Source organism: Rhipicephalus sanguineus, chromosome 5 (genome assembly GCF_013339695.2).
Source record: "Rhipicephalus sanguineus isolate Rsan-2018 chromosome 5, BIME_Rsan_1.4, whole genome shotgun sequence".
NCBI classification, from domain to species: domain Eukaryota; kingdom Metazoa; phylum Arthropoda; class Arachnida; order Ixodida; family Ixodidae; genus Rhipicephalus; species Rhipicephalus sanguineus.
Window position 1 is genome coordinate 189,435,274 of NC_051180.1, and position 23,054 is coordinate 189,458,327.

General features: G+C 47.4%; 1 protein-coding gene across 1 annotated transcript; it reads right to left on the bottom strand.

Annotated features, from left to right (window-relative positions):
• Nucleotides 1-1,835: 1,835 nt before the first annotated feature.
• On the bottom strand, nt 1,836-3,464 carry LOC119393053 (uncharacterized). Its single transcript, XM_049416101.1, is given in 2 exon segments — nt 1,836-2,498; nt 2,501-3,464. Coding segments are annotated over 2 exon segments (1,617 nt in total). The 5' UTR covers nt 3,462-3,464; the 3' UTR covers nt 1,836-1,842.
• Between the last annotated feature and the right edge of the window lie 19,590 nt (nt 3,465-23,054).

Here is a 23,054-nt window from a genome sequence, read left to right on the forward strand (position 1 = left end):
CTCTGCTTGGAGCTGCACTGAAAGTAACTTTCATGCTTCCCAAAAATACGCGTCCTGTATACAGGTGTCACAGTACGAGATGTAATATCGCAGTAGTATTGCGTGGTACAAGTGTACATTGCCATAGGGCGTCACACCATGCCAATATCATAACGACTTCGTGGTTTAAAGACAGCCACCCATTACAAAAGGCGCACACATTAGTGCGCGTATTCCCTTAAGACCACGTAGTGGGTGCATCGCAACTTCGAAGAAGTTTCTCGCGCATAATTGCTCCTGGTTTAAAGCATGCTACCCATTACATAAGGCACACGCCTTAGTGGGCGCATTCTGTTAAACCCTCGTAGTGTTCGAACTGCGCACTAGGAACAGAATATCGCTATCGCGTTCAGCTCTTAAAGGCGAAGCTTAAGCGTCCCCCAATTTTTACTCCCGTTTTACCGCAGTGATAAACACCATTGGAATTTTATTTTTCTTAGAAACATTTCGGTGGAATCAGTTACATCACCCCCTCTAAGCGCTTTAAGGGGTAGAACAGCGGCAATTTATAGTGACGTAAAAGTACTTGTTGCTGGGCTAGTTGGTACACCATTTCTAAAAACCTTATTACAGCGCAACCACAACGACACATTCACACACACACCACACACACACACACACACAGGCCTCAACCGCGTACAGCGCTCACTTCCAACTGATTTAGTGTGTGTTGTGTGTGGTGTGGTGTTGTGTGTGTGTGTGTGTGTGTGTGTGTGTGTGTGTGTGTGTGTGTGTGTGTGTGTGTGTGTGTGTGTGTGTGTGTGTGTGTGTGTGTGTGTGTGTGGTGTGTGTGTGTGTGTGTGTGTGTGTGTGTGTGTGTGTGTGGTGTGGGTGTGTGTGTGTGTGGTGTGTGTGTGTGTGTGTGTGTGTGTGTGTGTGTGTGTGTGTGTGTGTGTGTGTGTGTGTGTGTGGGTGTGGTTGCGCTCTAATTAAGTTTTTGGAAATGATCTACCAACTAGCCCAACAACAAGTTCTTTTACAGTACATTTCCAGTACAGTGGGGCTGTCTTGTTACCCGTTCAATTTTCTGTTGTTAACTGATGGACTTGTGCGAAGCATCATCGAGGCCACCTGCCAAGCAAGAAAGTGCGCCTTCTGCATACGCAAGTGCATTACCCCTGAAGAAGTGTGCGCCTTATTCGGAAGTCTTTAGCCTTCATGGAGACACGTCAAAAGCGTGTGCAAGATCCTCAAGGCGGAACTGTGGCGCCAGATGCGTTTGTTCCACGACTGGCTTCGCGTGGTCCACTACAATCTGTTTCCACAATAGCTAGCTGCTCAGTATCTTCGAAGGCTGAGGCAGCATGTGGGCGAACTCACGGAAGCAACGTGGAAGCGGGTCCTGACCCCACTGCTCAAGGTCTGTGGAAAGCGAAGGAGAAAAGAGCGGAGGCGCATCGTTGTGTTCGAATACGCATACGTTCGGGCAGATGTCGAGAGATGGCTCCAGAAGGGACCTAAGTTTGCCGTGCCGCCTAGCCTTTCTGCCCATGAACTTGTGGGATTGAACAGCGACGTGTCTGCGAAGGCCAGTCAAGATCGTGACAAATGCCTACAAGATGGCATGGACTATTTTTCGAAATGTGCACCGCATGCTCTACGTCGACCTATAGATAAAGGATTAAATAACGTTGTGTCGTATTTGAAAGACAACAAATTAAAATCAAGGCTGGCAGAAAAAGAAGGTTGCTTGTTGGTCACACCAGAGGGAGCGTTTAACGAAAAAGCTCTAGATACTATCAAGAATGAATGAATGAAAAACTTTATTGGTGCAAAGAAATTCTCCCGGCGAAGGTGGAGCCCTCAGTCCAGGGCCCCTGTGGCCTTTGCCATCTTGCGCGCTCTGTCGATCAGCTTGAGCTGTTCTTCAGGCTTCGAGCAGGACAGCGCAGCCTCCCACTGCTCCGGTGTTGGTGTGTTGTTTATTGGCACATCCTTTGAGTGTTGGCAGGCCCATGTAACATGATAAAGTGTTGCATGTTCCCCGCATAGCGGGCATTTGTTGTCGTATGTAGTCGGATAGATTTTGTTAAGTAGGCTGAGATTTGGGTATGTATTAGTCTGCAGCTGTCTCCAGGCAACCGACTGCTCTTTACTGAGGTCTTTGTGGGGAGGAGGGTAAATCCTCCTCAGGGCTCTTTGATGTTCTAGAATTGCCCCATAGCGTCTAGTGACTGTGTTTGGTTCCCCGTCGTTGTGCGCCCCCCGGTTGGCGTATGCTCGGGCGTTGGCGTCAGCACGCTGGTTCCCAGTCACAGTTTCATGGCCTGGTGTCCACGTAATGGAGCAGCACGAGAAGGTGATTTTTCTCGCCTTGAGTATGCGGATGGCAGCAGTGGATACGCGCCCGCTGCTGTATCGTCTGCACGCTTCTTGCGAGTCCGTAACTATTTCCGCAGTGGATTCTTTGCCCTGGTGCGTGATGGCGAGAGCGATCGCTACTTCCTCAGCCTCGAGGATGTTATTGCTTTGATCGAAGCGCTATTGACTTCCCTAAGCTGGTGATCAACAACGCTCACTACCGCCCCGGAGTGTTCTCTGTATGTGGTTGCGTCAACGTACAGTACATCTGTTCTCCCTGTGAAATTTCTTTCGTGTGCTTCTGATCTTGCCTTTCTTCTGGCCTTATGTATTTTCGGATGCATGTTTCTAGGTAATGGGCTGACCTCAATGATCTGGCGAATGTCCTTCGGTATACTCTCTGTATTGTTAATTTCTCGGCAAGCATCCCTCATGCCCAGTATCTGCAGCGTGTACCTGCCCGTTGGAGTCAGCATGAGTCTCATTTTCTGCGCAAGCAGGTGCGCCTCGATGTGTTCTTGAACTGTGTTGTTTATGCCCAGTTTAAGGAATTTTTCCGTCGAGGTGTTGACTGGTAGTCCGAGGGCGCATTTGTAGGCTTTCCTAAGGATTGCCTCTAATTGTTCCTTTTCCTGTTGGAGCGGTGTTTGGTAGGGTGCACTGTATACAATCCTACTGACCACGAGAGCCTGTACAAGCCTACACGTGTCCTCCTCCTTCATACCTCGTCTTCTGTTCGAGATTCTGGCGATCATCCTCGTAATCTGCGCTGTGGTGTTTGAGAGCTGTCTGATGGTGTGGTCTATACGGCAGTTACTTTGTATCCACATGCCTAGGATCTTAATTTGGGATACTTCCGGAATCTTCTTCCCCCCTATGTAGATGTCTATGGAGTTTTGCAGATTGTATCCTCTTCTGTAGACTCTGAGAACCTCGGATTTCTCCGGGGAGCAGTCAAGTCCGCATTGTCGGATGTAGTCGTGGACCGTATCTGCGGCGCGTTGCAGAAGGTCTTGTTTTTGTCCTAAGGATCCCCTTGTTACCCAGATTGTCACATCGTCTGCGTAGATGGCATGTCTGAGTCCTTCAATTTTTTCGAGGTGCCGTGCTAAGCCGATCATAACGACGTTAAAAACATAGGGGATATCACAGAGCCTTGTGGTGTTCCCTTTTTGGGCGTGTTGAACGTGTCAGTCCGGATGCCTCCTATACCAATCGTGGCGGTTCTGTTACTGAGGAAAGCTTTGACGTAGTTGTGTATTCTTTGTCCGCAACTTAACTTGCTGAGCCCCTCTAGCACAGCCTTGTGACTGACATTGTCAAAGGCTGCCTTAAGATCAAGCGCGAGCAATATGTTTTCGCCGTACTTTGGGACGGCAGTAAGCACCTCCTCCTTGATTTGCAGGAGGATGTCTTGTGTTGAGAGGCCTTTTCGGAATCCAAACATGGTGTGCGGCATGAGTTTGTTATCCTCCAGGTGGGTCTCCAACCTCTGAAGCACAATTCTCTCGTACACTTTTCCCAAGCATGAGGTCAGTGAAATGGGTCTCAGGTTTTCCATGCTAGGAGTCTTTCCTGATTTCGGAATCATCACTATTTCCGCATGTTTCCAGTCGTTCGGGATGGTACCCTGTTCCCAGTGTTCGTTGACGAATTCCGTAACCTTTTGATAGAGTTTTCGTCCAGGTTCCTTATCATGGCGTTGGTGATGCCATCTCTGCCTGGCGTGGTGTTCTTTGTCGCCGACATCATAGCATGTCTGACTTCTTCTGTGGTAATGGGTTCGTCTAGAGCGGGATTCGCTTCGCCAGTGTATGCCAAGCTGCAGTCGGTATCCGCTGCATCGCCAATATAGCGCAGCTTGAGGTTTTCTAGCATTTCCCGGTCTGTGCCCTGAAATTGGTGCGCGATCCTTTGGGTCGTCTTACGGGTTTCGGTCTTGGTCTTGGTTGGGTCTATGAGAGCCCTTAGCAAGGCCATGTCTTTTTCCAACCTAGTGTACCCTGTAGCTCGTTGCATTTTGGTCCAGTTGCGCCTTGAGAGCTCCGTCGCATACTCTTCGGCTTCCTTGGTGACCGCGGCGATTTTAAGTCGGAGTTTCCTGTTGTGTTTCTGCCGCTTCCATCTTCTTAATAGGCCCCGGCGGGCATCCCAGAGGCGTAGAAGATGCTTATCCACCTCGGGTGTGTTTGTGGTAAGCGCAACCTCTCGGGTTAGCCTTTGCCAGTCCGCCTTGATTCCTGCGACCCAGCTCCTAATGTCCGCAATCTCTGTGTCTTCGGACTCCGCCCTAGTTTTTCTAAGGCTTCCCAGTCTGTAAGTCTAGCCAAGCCATGTCTTTTCTTGATCGGGAGCGTTTCGATCTGGATGCGCAAAATGCAGTGGTCACTGCCAAGCGTTTCACCGTCGTTTTCCCATCGTGCCTCCCTGACCCCTTTAACAAACGCCAAGTCCGGGCACGAATCTCGGTTGATACTATTCCCCACTCGCGTTGGTTGGGTGTGGTCAGTAATGAGGCTTAGTCTTCTGCGATCAGCTTCTCTGGCTAGAGCCTTGCCTTTCGGAGTTTCCCTGTCATAACCCCAGCTTTTGTGCCAGGCATTAAAGTCTCCCAGTATGACAAGACCCTGCTTGCCTGCTGCTTGTTCTGCCTTGCTCAGCAGGTAGCTGAAGTTGGCTTTCCGCTGGCTGGGCGGGCTGTATATGTTAAGGAGAAAGATGCTTTCTTGGGTTCTTTTTGTGTAATGATTTCAATGAGGATGTGATCAATGTCCGTTACGTCGATGTCATGTCTGATTGCAGTGACCGCTTTGGCAACCAGCGTAGCGACCTTACTTTGACCGAGCCCCTCATAGACCGAGTAGCCCGTGAGTGTCGGTGAGCAGCCGATTTCCTGGAGAGCGATTATGTCTGGTGGAGTTGTGCAATTAGTGATGTGTTGATTAAGAAGCCCCTGCTTTCTGCGGATCCCACGACAGTTCCACTGCCATATTCCAGGGTTTCTAACCTGACCGAGTATTTACGGCTGCTCGCCATACTCAACTGATGGCCTACTATAGGGTTTGCCTCTAGATTTCATGCCCGTCAATTGCACTAGTCGTTCTCTGTCCTTGCGCGCCTCATCCTGGATGTTGGAGATGAGGTTGCTTAGATTCGCTAGCGCATTGTTCATGGCAGCCATGGTAGTTGTGAATTCCTGCCGCCCTACGTTAGCTGACATAGTGGCGTCTGTTTGGGGGTTTGTGTTAGTCTGTCCTGTTCTCAAGGCCTTCAGCTCATCTATGAGATCGTTCAGTTTCTGTCTAAGCTCGGCATTTTCTGCCCTGAGTGTCTGAATAGTCTGCCTTAGCTCTTTAACTTCGTCGTTAGGCTGCGCATTACCATTGTTACCTGTTTGTGTGTTCGTGTTCTTTGGAGCAGCGGAAGAGGCAGAGAAAAGAGGCGCTTTCCTGCTCACCGTACTGTCGTCTTCCTTCTTGGTTATGGGCTTCTTCTGCTGATTCTTTTTGGTTTCTGGAACCTGTCTGGTCCTGGACGCTGATCGCGAACTTGTCCTCGGTCTTGATGCCGATCTGGACCTGGATGTAGAACTGCAGTCCCTGCTGAACCAGCGTTTCCGGGTCCGTCCGCGTCCGTCGGTGCCTCGGGCTCCGGCGTCTGTCTGCTCTTTTGTTCTCGCCCGTGGGCTCCTCGGTTTCCTGAGGCGTTCCTTGCACTCCTTTGCCCGCGTGGGGTGCGCTTCCTTGCATAGCGCACACCGGGGCTCGCAGGTGTGTCCGTCCTCAATGACTGGCTCGGTGCAATTCGAGCAGACAACGGCGTCAGGTGTCGGGCATACGTCTGCCCTATGCCCACGCTTGAAGCATATATAGCAAACTTGCCGCGATGATCGATAGAGGAAGCAACGTGTCCTCGCCGCCGTAGTAGTAAACATAGCGGGGGACGATCTTGCCCTCGAAGGTAATGAGTGCACTTTGGGATTTCCCAAGCATTCTTGCATAAAGTATTTGACTCCTTGGGTACGTACGCGAAGATGGGCTAGTAATTCGGTTGGCGTGGTCCCGGCGTCCAGTCCGTGAATCACACCCTTGCACGAGTTGTCCGGCGCTGCAACGTAAGCCGTCACTGCATAGTCTTTTGCACCAAAAACGTAGACTTGGAACGCTCTGGACAACGTTGGCAGTCTCCATGCTTGGCGTGCTGATTATGGCAATATTAGATCCGTTGCGCAACCGTATAAGAAAGTTGCCTTCGTTGCAGATGTCTGGGTTACCACATGCTTTGGTTATAGCGCGCGCCATCTGATGCGTGCTCAGTTGACTGATGTTGAGCCCATCCCTCGGTCTAATGATGACCTTGAAATCTGTTTCGGCAGTGAAGGTAGCTTTTCTTTCCGAAGAGGAATCCCCTTCTGTTTGGGTTTGTTCGACGCTGATTTGTCCACCGCTTCGGCCCCGGTCTCCGGAACGGCAATCAGCCTTGAGTTGTGGTATGTTGCAGTGAACCATCCCCCGTTGTCAAGGGTTTTCGGTTGCGAGACGCCCGTAGCATTTTCTCCGCCTTGATGATTCTCTTCGATCGAAGTCGTGGCTCTGGTCGACGCAGCCGCGTCGTCATCAGCCATCCTCGCGCGTTCCGTAGAAGCTCGAGCAGCGTTCCGCCGGGCCGACGGCCCGACGCCGCCTCGGCTTATAGAGCAGCGTTCTTCTCCTCGTCGGATCTTCAAAACAAGCACACTATCGGTAAATCTGGACTTACGGTTAAAAACCGGTTATCCAGCGATTGTGCTTGATTAGTAGAAGACGATGGAGTACTTCATTTGCGGTGGCGGTGAAGTTTTCCGGGTAAGATGAAGGTTTGAAGCAGGAGCTCATGTGAAGCACGTTCGCTCCGTCCGGCCCCCTAGCGTCGTTTTTCACTATCAAGAAGAACTTCCGTCCAGTTAAAAAAGGTGAGAGACGCGTTAGGTTGAAGTTTGTTGGTTTCTGCAAGAATGCGGGGCCAGCGCCTCCTATATTTTTCGCCAGTGCCTCCTCTATTAGAAAAATAGAGGAGGCACTGGCGGGGCTTACGGTGCTGACCAGGGAGCAACAGTAACGTTATTTTCTCGCCTAAGACACACGAACCTGATATACCTTTTCGTACTATTGTTAGTGAAGGGGGATCCTGGCAAAAGAATGTTAGTAGATTTCTTCAGAGCAAGCTTAAGAAGCTTGTGGTGAATGATCTTTTTCGAACTGAGGGATCTAGTGATATGTGCGATGTTTTGCGGTCTCGTAATGGTACTTGCAACGCTTTCTCAGTGGATGTGGTAGATCTATATTATTCTGTACCGCATGACAAGCTTCTGGCCTTTGTAAAATCCTGCATAGAAAAGAATGGCGACTTTCTTTTTATCAACGACGCAGGCATTACTGTTGATAATTTCTTATCGCTTTTAGAGTTTTACCTCAAAGTAACGTTTATAATGCTTAACGAAAAGCACTACCTTCAGCGGCAGGGAATCTGCATTGGTTCGTGTATCGAGCCGGTTCTCTGCGATATCTTTTTGGCTGAAGTAGATGGGGACTTGGATAATGCTTTTAAAGGGGGGTGGTTTTAAAGGTTTTTAGATACGTAGATGATTTTTTAATTCTTTTACAGGGAGACCTTACATCCCCTGAAGCTATTTTAAACTTCTTTAAAAGACTAGGACGAGGCCTATCTTTCACCGTCGAATTACCGCAAGAAGCTTTGCTGCAATTTTTACATTTGAGCCTCACGTGGAACGATCAGCACTTGTGCTGGTTCTTTCATCCCCGTGTTAAGAAGGAGCTGTTGCCGTACGACTCTGCCCACCCAAACATTGTCAAGAAGGGCGTAGCCTCTCTCTGCTTCGAATCAGCGCTGAAGAGGTCCTGCCCACACAGGATGGAACGTAGTTTTCGTAATCAGGTTAGCCGATTAGAGGCTGCTGGCTTCCATCGATCGCTCTTCACGGTCGTTGCTGAACCACTGCTCCAGCAGTTTAAACGTGGAACAAGGGAAGCGACAACTGCTACCCAGCCCTCAAGAATTAAGTCACAAGTTGTGGCATACATCCGTAAGCTCTCGCACAATTTTAAGAAAGTCGCGGGTAGGCACGGTGTACCGATGGTTTTTTCGGCGCCCGAGAAAATCGGGAGGTTGTGTCAACGTATTCGTAATAGCAAAAAGCGCGGCAGCGAGAAGCATGAGATGCCTTTTGTGAAATGTTCGACGGGGTTCGTGTACTCGATAGCCCTATCCTGTGGCAAGGAATACATCGGTCAAACTGACAGATGTGTTAATGAACGGTTAAGGAAGCACGCCTAAAAATTATTAAAACGAGACGACAAGTACGCGCACCTGGTTGCGCATGCTATATTGTGTGGCTGCGACGCAGGATTCTCTGACAGAAAGATTCTGGGCAAAAGCACAAGAAACACCGCACGTGAAGTGTTAGAGGCTTTTGCATAGAAAACGACAAGGACCGCTGTGTAAGCACCCCGTCGCTATCTTTGTTTCCCAGTGAATTTCAGTTCATCAGATCTAGACGGTGAGATGGAAAGAGCAGGAAGAAATTGTATGTCTTCATAGTGTGTGAGTTGCCTTTATATGATGTTATTGCGCGCACGTGCCACATGTGTATATTCAAGCCTTCGTGCGATGAATAAATCATTTGGAAGTGAGCGCTGTACGTGGTTGATGCCTGGGTGTGTGGGTGTGTGTGTGTGTGTGAATGTGTCGTGCGGTTCCGCTCTAATTAAGTTTTTAGAAATATAGTGATGTGAGCGCGCTATTTTTATTGCTATGACAATTAGGAATACATACGTGGCATTTCGGGCGTTTTATTCTAGCCCTCTTGAGAGTCTTTGCAGTATGAAATAAGAGTGAACATTGCAGTCGCAATAATTCTAGCTGAAGCTTTTATTTTAACTGCTAAATGATCAAAATATAATCTCGCCAGGGTGACGCCATTCTTGCATTCTTGCAGGGCTGCATTATAAAAATTCAAAAGCAAACAATAGCTTTCGTAGGGCTTATCTCTGGCCGAAACTCCAATGCTAAAGGAAGTCACAGTTTCGCCGCAACGGCGAAGCAATGAATGCGATAGCAGCATATTGGAATGTAACGCGAAGAACGGAAAGCAGCTCGAAATTTCCAGCGCGTCGCTCGAGCCCAAATGGCGCACGAAAACAACGCACACAGGACGAGCGCGAACTATCACGCATCACAGCTTGACACTTGAAGCGCACTGCTGAAACATAAAGGACGCACGAAACGAACGAACAGGTACACACAGGACTAGCGCGAACTAAATGTCGCAGTTGTTACTTATTTCTGTTTAAACAGCGCGCTCATTTCGCAAACGCGGCCGCTGCAGTCAGCGAAGTGACCTTCGTACGCTCTGTTACTTCTGCGTGGACATCGCGGGGAAAGCACAAGACATACAACCCCCCGCTCCTCCCCCTCGCCCGCCCCCTTCTTTCCTCGAGATAAGCGCACGAATGCGACCACGTGATGTAGGGCGAAGAGCTTCGGCGTTCTTAGGAGCGGGGCGACGACCTATAAAGCGCGCCCCGCGCGCATTTCGCGCCATCTCGCTGGTCAGTAAGAAAGCACGCTGAAGAAAATGGTGTATATAAATAGCTCGCCGTTAGCAAGCTGGAAGATGGCACTCTTCGTGGCCTAGCCGTCTAACGCCGCGCGTTTCGGAGCGAGAGGTCGGCCGTTCGATTTCGCGCGTCGGAAAGTATTTCTCAATTATTATTTTTCATTGTGGCATATATATATATATATATATATATATATATATATATAGATATATAAGTATAAAAGTATATGCGCCTTCATAAAAGCGACTGTTCATTTGTCTACGTTTCGACGGGAGCCCCGTCTTCTTCAGGACTGACGTTTCGACGGGAGCCCCGTCTTCTTCAGGACTTCCTGAAGAAGACTGGGCTCCCGTCGAAACGTAGACAAAATGAACAGTTGTTTTTATGAAGGCGCATATACTTTTATGCTTATAACCTTGCGGCAACCGAAGTTACTCTTCCGTATTTAAGCCATATATATATATATATATATATATATATATATATATATATATATATATATATATATATATACGGTGCATGGCGACGGCAAAAACCAGCCGAGCCTGTCCATATAATTGCTATCGCAGTACAAATACTTTCGAAAGTTTCTGTTCATACACTGTAAGAACTCGCGAAAACCGAAGGCTGACAGCATATTTAATATAAATGCCAAATTATACATATAATACAGCCACTGCTGTTTTCCCATTCCATGAATGATCCTATTTACAAACCACAAAGTATGCACAACGCAGGAGTGCCAGTCACTTGCCAGAAAAGTAAGTACCTAAATAACAGACAAAAAATGGCGCCATAAGGCGATGCGAAGCCGGAGCAGTTGCACGATCGCGTTCCGTTGGCGTTCGTTGGGCATGCTACCGACCTCGCGCCGTGGAATGCGAAGAGGAACGCTGCGCGCGTCGTTCTTCCCTCTAGCCTTGCCGTTATTCTCACAGGGCGAGCGGGTAACGCGGTCACCAGGCGCGCGAGGGGGAGAGCGTAGGAGAGGGGAGAGAGGGGGAGGGGACAAGCTAAAGGGGACCATGAGGTGATGCGAAGCAGCGTTTCGGCATGTCGAGCACGCGTTTCAGGGAGGGAGTGGGGAGGGGGATAGGAGAGGGGAGGGGAGGTGGGGAGGGAAGAGGTAGAGGGGAAGTGGAGAGGGGGAGTGGGAGGAGGTGTGTGGAGAGGAGGTATGTGGAGAGGGTTTGCGCGTGCGCAGTAAGGGTGGTCACGCCGCACACCACCACCGGTTTGAGCTCCGCTACAAGATGCTTCGCATCTAAAACAAAACTTAATTGTCACGTATTGATATCAATGATTTACAAACTTTCCACCACCTGAAATAGCGACGGTCTACCACACTTTAGAACACGTCTGCATATGATGAAATCTGCAAAGCTCCAAAAGGTAAGCCAGCTGAATTTAATATAGGTGTGCATTTCTGCAACTCTGGTACTGCAGATAACTTTGCACAATAGGTAAATAAATAAATAAATAAATAAATATATAAATAAATAACGTAATAACACGGAGGACTTCAGTAGCATGCTTAAAGAGGTAAAGAGACGAGAGCACAAAAAATTCGGCCGGGACCCGGGCTTTATGAAGCCCGAGCGCGGCCCGGGCCCGGGTGTTCGCTACTAAATTTAGCCAACGCCCACTTTGCGCGGTTCGGGCCCGGGCACACTGGATGATCATTATATTCCGTGTCTTGCTCTTTAAAGCGGGTAATCTGGCAGACAATCCGGTGTGTACATGCGCTGACATTTTGTTCAGCGGTATCGTAGGAGCTGCTCTGCGGCGCTGCTACGCTGTACGACCCAGATTCGGTTCGCGGAAACGATGGCCGCAATTCTACGGGGCGAGATGGAGGAACAGTTATGTATTTAAATGTAGGCGCATGATAACGGACTCCAGGTGGTAGTAATTAACTTGGTCCCCACCATTTCGTACCTAGTAATGATATCGTCGTTTTTGTGAGTATGGCCTTAGAGTATAGATGAGCTGTTGCCCAGCTCGTACATAAAACACCGTCACAATAAAAGAATAGTAAAAAATTCTGGCGGAAGAGATTCTGAAACAATGTGTGCAGCCATCGTAAAAAATCTAACCGAAACGAACCCAGATCATCCTATTTGTAGCTTTCTTCTACACTTCGCTTTGGAAATTTTAGAAACGATAATTATCAGCCCCGCCACAGTGGTCTAGTGGTTATGGCGCTCGACTGCTCACCCTAAGGTCGCGGGATCTAATCCCGGCCGCGGTGGCTGCATTTTCGATGGAAGCGAAAATATTTTAGGCCCGTATACGTTAAGGAACCCCAGGTGGCAGAAATTTCCGCAGCCCTCCACTACGGCGTCTCTCATAATAATATCGTGGTTTCGGGGCGTAAAACCCCAGATATTAGTATTGTAGCGAAGCTTATTGGAACTCTGAAGTGGGTCGTCCTCTCCGGCCCCTTCTAGTGGGTTGCCCTCTTCGGACAGAGCGCAGCTCGCGCAGAGTCGGCCCCGCCTTGACTGTCGCTGTCGTTCATCTTCGCCGAGTGTCCGCCAATAAACATCTTTATAATTTGGTGGAGGTGCTGGAGCAGGAAGGAGGCCACATCGCGCGCTGTAGCCGCTGGGCCATCGTCGCTGTAGACCACCTCACGCGATACGCCGAAACTGCCGCCCTCCCAGCGGCTACAGCGCGCGATGTGGCCTCCTTCCTGCTCCACCGATTCATGCTACGTCACGGTCCACCTCAGGAGCTACTCAGCGATCGAGGCCGTGTCTTCTTGTCGGAAGTCGTCGAAGCCATTCTAAAAGAGTGCAACGTTGTTCACCGCAAAACTACTGCTTACCACCCGCAGACGAATGGCCTCACCGAACGCTTTAACCGTACGCTCGGCGACATGCTCTCCATGTACGTCGCCGCCGATCACACCAACTGGGATGCCGTTCTGCCCTTCGTCACCTACGCCTACAATACCGCCGCTCAGAGCACCACTGCTTTTTCTCCCTTTTTCTTATTGTATGGCAGGCACCCCTCGCACACAATCGACACAATCCTTCCATACAAGCCGGATCGGTCTGAGTGTGCGCCGATTTCTGCTACCGCCCGACTTGCTGAAGAATGTCGCGAACTTGCCAAGACCTTCACTACGCATGACCAAGAGCGGCAGAGGAGCATTAGCGGTGACAGAATCACTTCTGAGCCAACGTTCCTCCCTGGAGCGCTCGTATGGCTCTCGATCCCTACCACTGCACCTGGCCTCTCTTCAAAACTACTGCCGAAATACGAAGGCCCCTACCGTGTTGTTGAACGCACATCCCCTGTAAACTATCTGATCGAACCAATCGATCCATCCTCGGACATGCGCCGTCGAGGGCGCGACATTGTAAACGTGGAGCGCCTCAAGGCGTACCATGACCCGCTCATTGTGACAAGTTGTTAGGTCGCCAGGCGGCTCCCTTTTCGCCCCCGGAGTAATTGTAGCGAAGCTTATTGGAACTCTGAAGTGGGTCGTCCTCTCCGGCCCCTTCTAGTGGGTTGCCCTCTTCGGACAGAGCGCAGCTCGCGCAGAGTCGGCCCCGCCTTGACTGTCGCTGTCGTTCATCTTCGCCGAGTGTCCGCCAATAAACATCTTTATAGTATTAAGAATAATTATCACTTTAATCTTTAAGCGACTGTCAATAAGTATTTTTATGAACGTGAAGAAGTTTAAGGGTATATCTGGTGAGCAGCAAGCAAACTCAGGAGACATGTAGATGGTTGATGTTATATTTGCGGCATTACAACACGATAGCCAATCACGATGGATGATATAATTGATATAATCAAGTTGTCACATACAATGCTTCAGGCTATTCGAGATAAAATGTTCCTGTCATCTGTATGAAATAAAGATAGAGAAACTAAGAGAAAATGCGCTTATTGTAACACGTAGTGACGCAAAGACTGCATCAGAGAATGATATCGTAACAATAGGACTTCACAATGGCCAGCGAAAGACAAAAATGTGCATGTTCTTGTGAAAAAGCAGGATGTTATCTATGCAATCCGGTTTCAAGCACGTCCTCCGCTATTGGAATACGTGACCAGGTGCATTAAAATTGTGCTCGCTATATGCTGGTGCTCGTGGATGTTGTGCTAAGAACAGGCACATCGTCCGAAGAACGGTTTTAACGCGGTAGCGGTAAAGACCTTGCTTGGCAGAAATTGCGGTGTCGGCGTCGTTGTCGGCGTCGTTGGTTTTGAGCAAAAGCTCTAGATAGATGTAAGTAAATCAATAATAACAAATCTGCGGTCCCAGTGAGAATCGAACGAAGGCCTCCTGCGTGGCAAGCGGTTGTTCTACCAGGGAGCTACGCTGGTGCTTGAAACTGCATTGTTAAAAAGACGCTGTAAGAATGTTATGCAGTGGGAGCAGTCGCCTTAACGCATATGTAATGTTGCGTCGCAGAACCGTAGAATCGCGCCAGGCGCCAAAACGTGTGAATTGCGCATCGAGTGGGTGGTTTAAAGCGGCCCAGCCATTACAATGTGTACAGGTGCGCGTGGCACCTTACAGACGCGGCAGTTCTCCAAGTTGCAAAAGGAAGAATTATGACGTAGTGGGCACTCCGCAACTGTACTTGCAGTAGGCATTGTAGGATAGTTCCAGACGGCCAATGTTACGCGCACAAACGTTCCTTTCCTTGCTGCATAGTTGAAGACGATGCGCACGGGGGCCCGATTACGCTGTCGCGCTCTACTCTTGTTGAAGGCGTAGCTCAAGTGTCCTCCAATCTTATTTTCTTTTTTATTATTTTTCCTTAGAGCGAAACAATATGCGTATTTTTATCGAAAACAAAGATAATAATATAACGCTCTCGAAGAGTTTTACGCGCTCAAGCCACGATCTGATTATCAGGTACGCCGTAGCAGCGGTTCCGGAAATTTCGACCACCTCGTTTTTTTCAGAGGCAGTGATATCACCCATTCAACGGCTTCTTGCATTTCGCCTCGATCCTTTCAAGTGCGACCCGGTTTCGAACCCGCGTCTTTCGGTGTAAGAGAAACATATTGCTTTTTTAGCGCAAAACAACGACACCACAAGAAAGAAGACGGAACACAGCGCTACTCTCAACTGACATGGTTTATTGCGTCACTCCACTCTTATAGCAGCCAGAGAGAAACATTAAGAACTTCTTTTTTTAAATTTTTTTTGCCTGTGATCAGGCATTGCCGCGCACGCTTATATTATTTTAATGTGATGGGGCATCACACACACAAAAATACCTGTTACGATCACTCATCGCAGGCCGCACCGCAATGTTTGGAAACTTCGCGCTTGTTTCAGACTGTTCTGTTAAGATTGCGCGCAGGACATGAGTAGCCGAGTTTTTCTGGAGCTAACGCGAGCTCGAGGAATTACGCAGCAAGGTTTGATAAGGAATCTACAAAAGCCGACGCATTTCATAGAATAGCCGATTATAAAAGGCCGACGTCCGTGTTCGCCGTTATCATTATACGGCGAGCGCTGCTTGTATTTTAAGTCTCTGCATTCTTAAACGCAAGTTCGCGGAATAAAAAAACGTTTCATCTTTACCGGCTTGTGTTCTTCCGTCTTCACCGTCACAACCACGTGACAGTATTTTGAACAAGATATCATTAAAAAGCGACTAAACGATTCGATGTAGACGAAGTTCTCAGAGTAACAAAATTGAACGACGACCTTATCCATTAACTAATAACGAAATGGTCTAACAGAGAGCTCAGCAAGTTGGTAAGTATTCATTCTAAAAAGACGGGGCGTGCAACACCGACACAAGAAAGGAGTCCGAGTTTGCGGTGTCGTGGCTGCTTTGTTGTGTCCGTGTTTGCACGCCCTGTCTTTTTACAACGAAATAGTATATTTTCCTATGAACCTGCTATAATGGGATATTAAATGCGAAGCATTTCTTAGCGAACCTCTGGCACTTTGAGCGTTTCTATCTACGTATCTATCTATCTATCTATCTATCTAGCCGCCTACGTCTGGGTGCTCTCATGATCGCCTTCTTAACTTGGTGTAGACCGAAATTTGCATGGGAGGGTAAGAGGATTTGACGAATATGACTGCCGGGTAACGACATGAATAACTTTAAAATCTTGTCGCGTACGTCGTCAAACCCTTTCCACTAGACATGTGTGGCACATACCCGTTTACCACGGGCCGCCGTGTACGGGTATGCGCCACATGTGATTGACAGTTTATATCTACCCAGGAACGGCGAGAACAGACATTGGTAATTCAAATGCTAGAGCGTTAAGGAAAACCAACATCGGCAGCGTTGACTCAACGAATGGAAAGAATGAAAATTAGGATCCCAGCAGGAATCGAACCCAAGCATTCTGCATGGCAGTCAGGTATTCTACCACTGAGCTACGCCAGGTCTATAAACTGGTTGGAAAAAACAGCCAACGCAGGCGTAATATCGGTGCAACGTCAATTGTGGTCGTGGTGCTGGCTATCTAATTTTACAAGAAGGCAATAAACACTACATGATACTCCTACGATGTCTACTCCTACGATACAGGCGTCATATCAGATTAACGTCTGTAGTTCCAGTGTTGGCTCCGCTTTTATAGCTGTCTAATAAACATTACGTTTGTATTCCTATGATTCAGCAAGGTATATTCAAGAGTTGCTTGACCCCGGAGGAATACACTAACGAAAGTTACATGTGATATCCTCATCACCTCACCGTAAAGTGCACTTAGTCCGCCAAAACGACGCAGTGTCCTCTTCATTTCTTATGAGGCTGGGCGATGGCCTCATGCTGACCGAGGATGATGCCCAATTGATTGACAGCCGCTTTGTAGACTAGGCTGCGTGGGCCACATACGCCCAGGTAGTCTAAAAATACGACAAACACCATTCACTGATGTTTCACTGATTCACTGATGTCTACGTAGCACTATCCAGGCCTACCACCCTCGACGGCCTATATACCTCACCAACGCGAAGGGTGGCTTCAGGTTCCGACATATCGCTGGCTCTGTCGACAGACAATTTGTCGACGAAATGACCGAGGCATCCACGATTTCCAACAGCTGTACTATACCTCATACTTCACTACACATGGATCCCTCGTCACCGCGGTCACGACTGCATCCTATAACAAGTCAAGACCAGCAGCTGGTGCCCACTGATCACGGTGATGATGCCCTTGTTCAAGAACTGTCTAGAACTTCTTGCACACATGCACACGGTCTTGTGAAACGTGCGTGCGTTCTCGGTACACGTATAAACACTACATATCAGCTTACCGGTTCTGGTGTTGGTAATACCCACGTTGCCATTGGCAGCGTTACCCAACCGTAAACAACTGGTTATATAACACATGTGCGGCTCTTCAAACATATAAGTGTGCGTATAAAATTTATACAAATCTTTAGCGTCATTTTGTAACGTGTCGCTCAGTAAAAAAAGTAAAAAAAGTTACGCCACGCTCACCTACCCGCCGCATGCTTCGCATAACAACGACTCCCACGGTACGTGGGATCTGCCGAATTCTTTCTTCCTCGATACTCAATATGAAGGGCTCAAATAACAGATGAGGAGAAAAAGTGGAAGCAATACTTCTCGTCGTTTGTTTCTTGCGCCCTTCATTTCGAGCATAGATATACAAATCGCCTAGTATTCAGTACTATCAAGATATATTTCTTGCAGCCCTGCGCTTGCGTGCGCGACAACTCTGTTCAAATTACTGAAGCGCGAAATACAGACAAGTACGCCGTCTTGCTGCGTCGTTGTCTTTTTCAAATGGGAAATATTTCTTAGCGAACCAAGGCCACTTTGACCGTATCTATCTATCTATCTATCCTATCTATCTATCTATCTATATATATCTATCTATCTATCTATCTATCTATCTACTATCTATCTATCTATCTATCTATCTATCAAGCCGCCTACACTGTAAAAAGTTCACTGTAGTTTTTACGGTGAAAGCACTGGCAGCTGATGCTGCCAGACTTTTACCGTAAAAAAAAACTGCGACGCGTATTTCAAGTTTACGGCATGCATACCGTGTATATAATGATATCGTGTAGAAAAAATCTGGCCACTGTTTTTTCACTCCACAATATTTTCCAGAAAAATAACCACAGCCGTAAAATCTACGTTGCACCAATTTCGTGTTATCTAGTGTTTAAGCCGTTAAATATACGGTGCTTACACGGTATATTCATCGTTACACGGTGGCGTGTACAACACGGCGGTGTGTAAATTCATCGTTAGAGAATGCTGTGTAAAACCCCAGCAGCAACATCTTCTCGTGTTGTACCAGACTGTAAAACATGGAGTGCACTGTGAAACATGCATACCAACATTTTTGACTTTCTAACCTCTAGGCGTAATATGACGTGCCCTGTGAAATGAGCCAAACGACATTTTACTGGTTTTCTAGATTTGCAGTGCAAAATGAAGACTAACATCCCTTTTGCGTATAGGCAATTGTCTACCCATACTACTCGAACGGAACTCATGCAGATTTGTCAACTTAGGTGATTTGTAATGTACACAAAAGATATTCTCGATCTTCAATGCCCACGCAATTTCATGGTGTGAAATTCATTCGACCTGATTAACACAGTTGCAGCGCTGCTGTTTTTCTACTATGCAGCCACGTATGGCACTGACTAAGCCTAAAAACTGCATGCTTGGATTGGAACACTGCTGTAATATGGGAAGTTAAATATGCTGTGCAGGAAGACAAATGCGTGGAAATGGGCAATACTGCTATTTATTAACGTTCTCCACACACCTGTATTCTGCATTTGACATGTTCTTCCAGGGAATAAATAACTTTATCATAATCTCTTTGTACAGATTGATCCATCTTGTACTTTTTAAAGTGTTCAAAATCTGCAAAAAGAAGAGCGTAAGACAATACAATATACTGCTCTTTGTGGAGAGACTATATAACACTACCTGCGATGTGACTTTTAAGCTATGGAGGTTTAAATTAGAGTACTCAGGCTATTAGCATATAATGAGCGGCCACAGAAGAACGCAGCACTGAAAGAGTGGAGTGATTTGAGACACTGATGTCTCAGGCACCTTTATATGAAAGAAGAAATCGGTTATAAAGAGACAGTTGTCTTAGTACCTCAGTCTGTGCTTTACTTCTATCATCAGCTTAAACATGTCTGCTCTGAACAAGGCATCTCGAACTTTCCTTCTATTAACCATTACCTAGCAGTTGCACCAGCCTCAGCGCCTAGATAATTAATTTCAGCGTCCCATGTCCTTTTGTCACCACTACAGCCACTTGCTATTGCTTCAAATCCACAGCTTCATCCAAAGTGACGATCTGTTTTTTTTTTACACTTGATGCACTGCCATTCCTATATATATATTTAGTTTCAGCAACAACATAATTATAGTATTATTTCATAGTTTATTCTGCTCTTCCGGCCCTTTCACGTTAATCTTTCATTTAATCTCAACCTCATCTATTATCCTGTCCTATATGGGTGAGTAGTGCCAAGCTTTCGTCCTGACAGATACTGGAAAGCCGTGACTATGAGTACAGCGAAGTGTATTTCACGCGTTCTTATCTCAATGTTTCACTTATTGCTTGAGTTAATAGTAATCCATGGCCAAGCAAATGAACTTATTTATCAGTTCTGTTCTCTCACGTCTTATGGTTAACTGATGTTTCCTTACCAGTTGAACATTAGGTTTTTTCCAACTCCTTGTTAGGTCCAACCAGGCTGGGCGTAGATCGCGATACAAGAGTATCGCGATAGTATTTCAGAGATACTTGAGTATCTGTATTTCTGTATGGAGCTACATTGAAAAATGTATTTGTATCTCAGTAGTGAAATACTTTTATGATGTATCGTTTGTATCGCGATACAATGCAGGACACGGGTATCTCGTTACATTCTCTTTTGTCGGAAATGAGTGGCGGGTGTTTCCAGGGGGTATGACGGTTTTTTTTTTCATTTGTTTCTGTTGCAAGACAAGCAATGGCGCGCGCCGGTCGCCGACAGAAAGGGCGGCGATGGTTTCCCCTCAAGCACAGAATCGGCCGTGTGGTAAAGCGGTGACGCGCACGCGGCAGAATCGCAGAGGCAGTGTTGTCGGCCTCTGCCGACGAAAGTCGATGTCTTTCAAGGCCAGTGCAGTCGCCTAGGTTTTTTCGGGTGGTAAACCATTACTTCGTGACCCCCCAAGCGGATACGCTTTGGAACAGAGGCTTTGTAATGCTTCGCGTGCGTTCAGTTCTCAAAGCGGCGGCACTTCTAAAAGCAGTTCCCATAGTCGCGGCGGAAGTGACTAGACTATGGCTATCTTTGTCGCGTTCAGCCACCTCTCCAGCGTGTCAGGGTGCGTTCCTAATTGGTCACAAGCGTGAAACAGTCTTTGTGGTACCAAGCTCCCCCACCGCCGGAGGCGACTTCTCCTGTTGCGGCTTGCTGAAATGGGTGCTCGTAGCGTCGGTGGCGGGTGACAGCATTGCTGAAGAGTGACTTTCGGCCAGGCGACGAGTGCTTGCTGTAGTTTCTGATGGGACGCTCTGAGCAGCTGTCCCTGATTCCACGTCTGTTTAGAAAGCTTGCAGGAGCGACTTGGGAGGGCTTAAAGCCCCTCCATCGCGTCTGCTGCCACTTTTTTAAGTACCGCCATCTATTGTTCGACGACGACGCCCACTTCCGGTTCCGGAGCTTCCGGAAGGAAGTTTTGAGCCACTTCCTTCCGCTTTTCCTGCCATCTTGTTCTGCGCACGCATGTGCACACGCGAGAAAGCACATATTGCTTCTCCGTTTCGCAAGTGTTGTGTTTTGAGGTTCGTCGTAAACTGCCTGCCGCCGAGCGAGTTTTCGCTCGGTGTTTCTGCGTCGCCGAGGGATGGAGCGGTCATGGGGCAGGTGCATCAACCGGAAAAGCAGCAGAAAGATCATGGGCAGGCACTTCGGCTTCCGCTAGGCGGGGAACCGGTGTAAAAGGAGAGAGGGGACGGACGAGTTGGCGCTACTTAACCTAGCTGGCGGAAAACGCATGGAGGGGCTTTAGGAGGGCTTACACCCTCCACCCCCAAAGAACGTGACCTTAGGAAGGCAATTTTTGGATTGTGCAAGTTTCGACATATTGGGACTCCATTGCGCGTATGTAATTATGACCGGCCTATATGGGCAGCGGAATCCTCAGTCGTCTGACCCGGCGCCGACCAGGCCAGACGGCTGAGGATTCTGAAGATGGGGTTCGACTTGGGCTCCTGAGCGGTTAGAACGACCCACGTGAGGGAGGAATTGTTTTGGGTATCTAGATGGCCCGAGAAGAGATGTCGCAGCGCTCCAGGCCTAATCCGGCTATGAAGGCGGTATTTATTCACTATAACATACATTTGTGCCCGTCTGCAGCGCTAGATAGACTTTTTGTTTCGTAAGTCTTGTGCTGAGGCCGAATCGACGCTGTCTAGAAGACAGCCTGCTTCAGAAGCTCACACAGCAACCTACTTAGCAAAGCCGATCTTATGTGCAAAGTAAATGTATACTTTTTCTGAATTCATTGCTGTTCATTAGTGATACGAGTGATTTGCCTAAACTATGCTATTTCTAGCATAGCTCATTTAGTTGTCACCGAGCATGTCGATTTCAGTGTCCAATGCTTGTTGCTGTTGCTGTGAAATAGTGTACTTCTTTATTGCGATTGATATGTGCAATTATGTCATTATTACTAATTATGTACTTTGTAAGCCCCCCCCCCCCCCCCCCCCCCATCTGTGATGTCTTAATGGTGCTGAAGGTACTGTAATAAACAAATAAACAAAACGCGTCAATGCACTGCAACTTTATTTACACCATTATGCTGCACTTATAAATGTCTTTGCGGAGTACGAGCATTTTTGAAATAAAAAAAGTAGTATTCTAGTATCTGTATTGCAGTATCTGTATTCCGGAATACTTTTTTCGTCCTATTGCGAAAGTATCTCCGAAATATCCCGTTACGCTAAAGGCAAATGTATCTCAGTATCTGTATTTTAGGCTTCCGGTCAATGTATTTCGATATCTGTATTCCGGAATACTTTTCAGAGTATCTCTGCCCAGCCCTGGGTCCAACCTAGTGCTTCACTTTTTTTTTGTTTCACCATCATCCTCTGAAGTTGTCTCGTGATTCAAAAAATAAAACGTTATCGTCACAAAATTTCAAATCGCTAAATAATTCACTACAAATTTTTACTTCAAAAACTCTCCAATTCCATTTCTCTGGTGCCTCCTGTAAGCATACAATGAATACCATTGCATAGGTAGTCGTTCTATACCAGACACTTTTTCAAGGAGGACTTAGCTTGGGGCACAGTCAGAATAGATATTTGACATATGCTTCATCTGCAGTCTAGTTACAAAACGATGACCCCCTATTTACATTGCATGGACCGCAAAGCATTTTACCTCCTAAACAGGTAACGCAGCTGCTCTCAGGTCACTCCGCATCAACTACTGTCAACTTCTGATGTGTGTAATGAAATGGAAGTAGGTGGACTGACGCTAACAAGACTGTGAAATCAATAACAGGTAAAAAATTATGAAGCTAGGGAAGCTACCCAAATGACAAAGTAATCGATGCGCCCATCAGTAATCTAACAGTATGAAAGCCATAAGGAGAATGTCCGAGAACAAAATGGCACAGGCTTACTTAGTTTATCCCTCACGGTTTCTATGCTCCTCTAAGCCTGCATCTCCCTCGCTTTGACTGGAGGTGTCTTCATAGCAACATTGACGAGCAAAATAGTTTTAGGCAAGGTTGCATTTGCAACACTGCGCATACATACAGAACTCCTTGAAAATGCACAAGTGGCATCTCCAGCGGAAGCTACTCGGGCATACAGCGAACCAAGCTGCCAAAAAATTGTGTTTAGATTGTTGGCTTTATTTTTGTGCACTTATAAAGCTAGACTTTAGCCATAAGTTTTAACATGTGAAGTTCATTTGCTGTAGTAGTAGGATGGACAACTGCTATGGTCCGTTGTATTCAATACTTCAACCTCAAGAAAATGCAGTCAGGAATTGTGCTACTCACGTAAACATTCCATTCAGAATCCATGATTTTTTCATCAAACTGAATATTTTGGGGTTCTCCTTCCTTGCTTT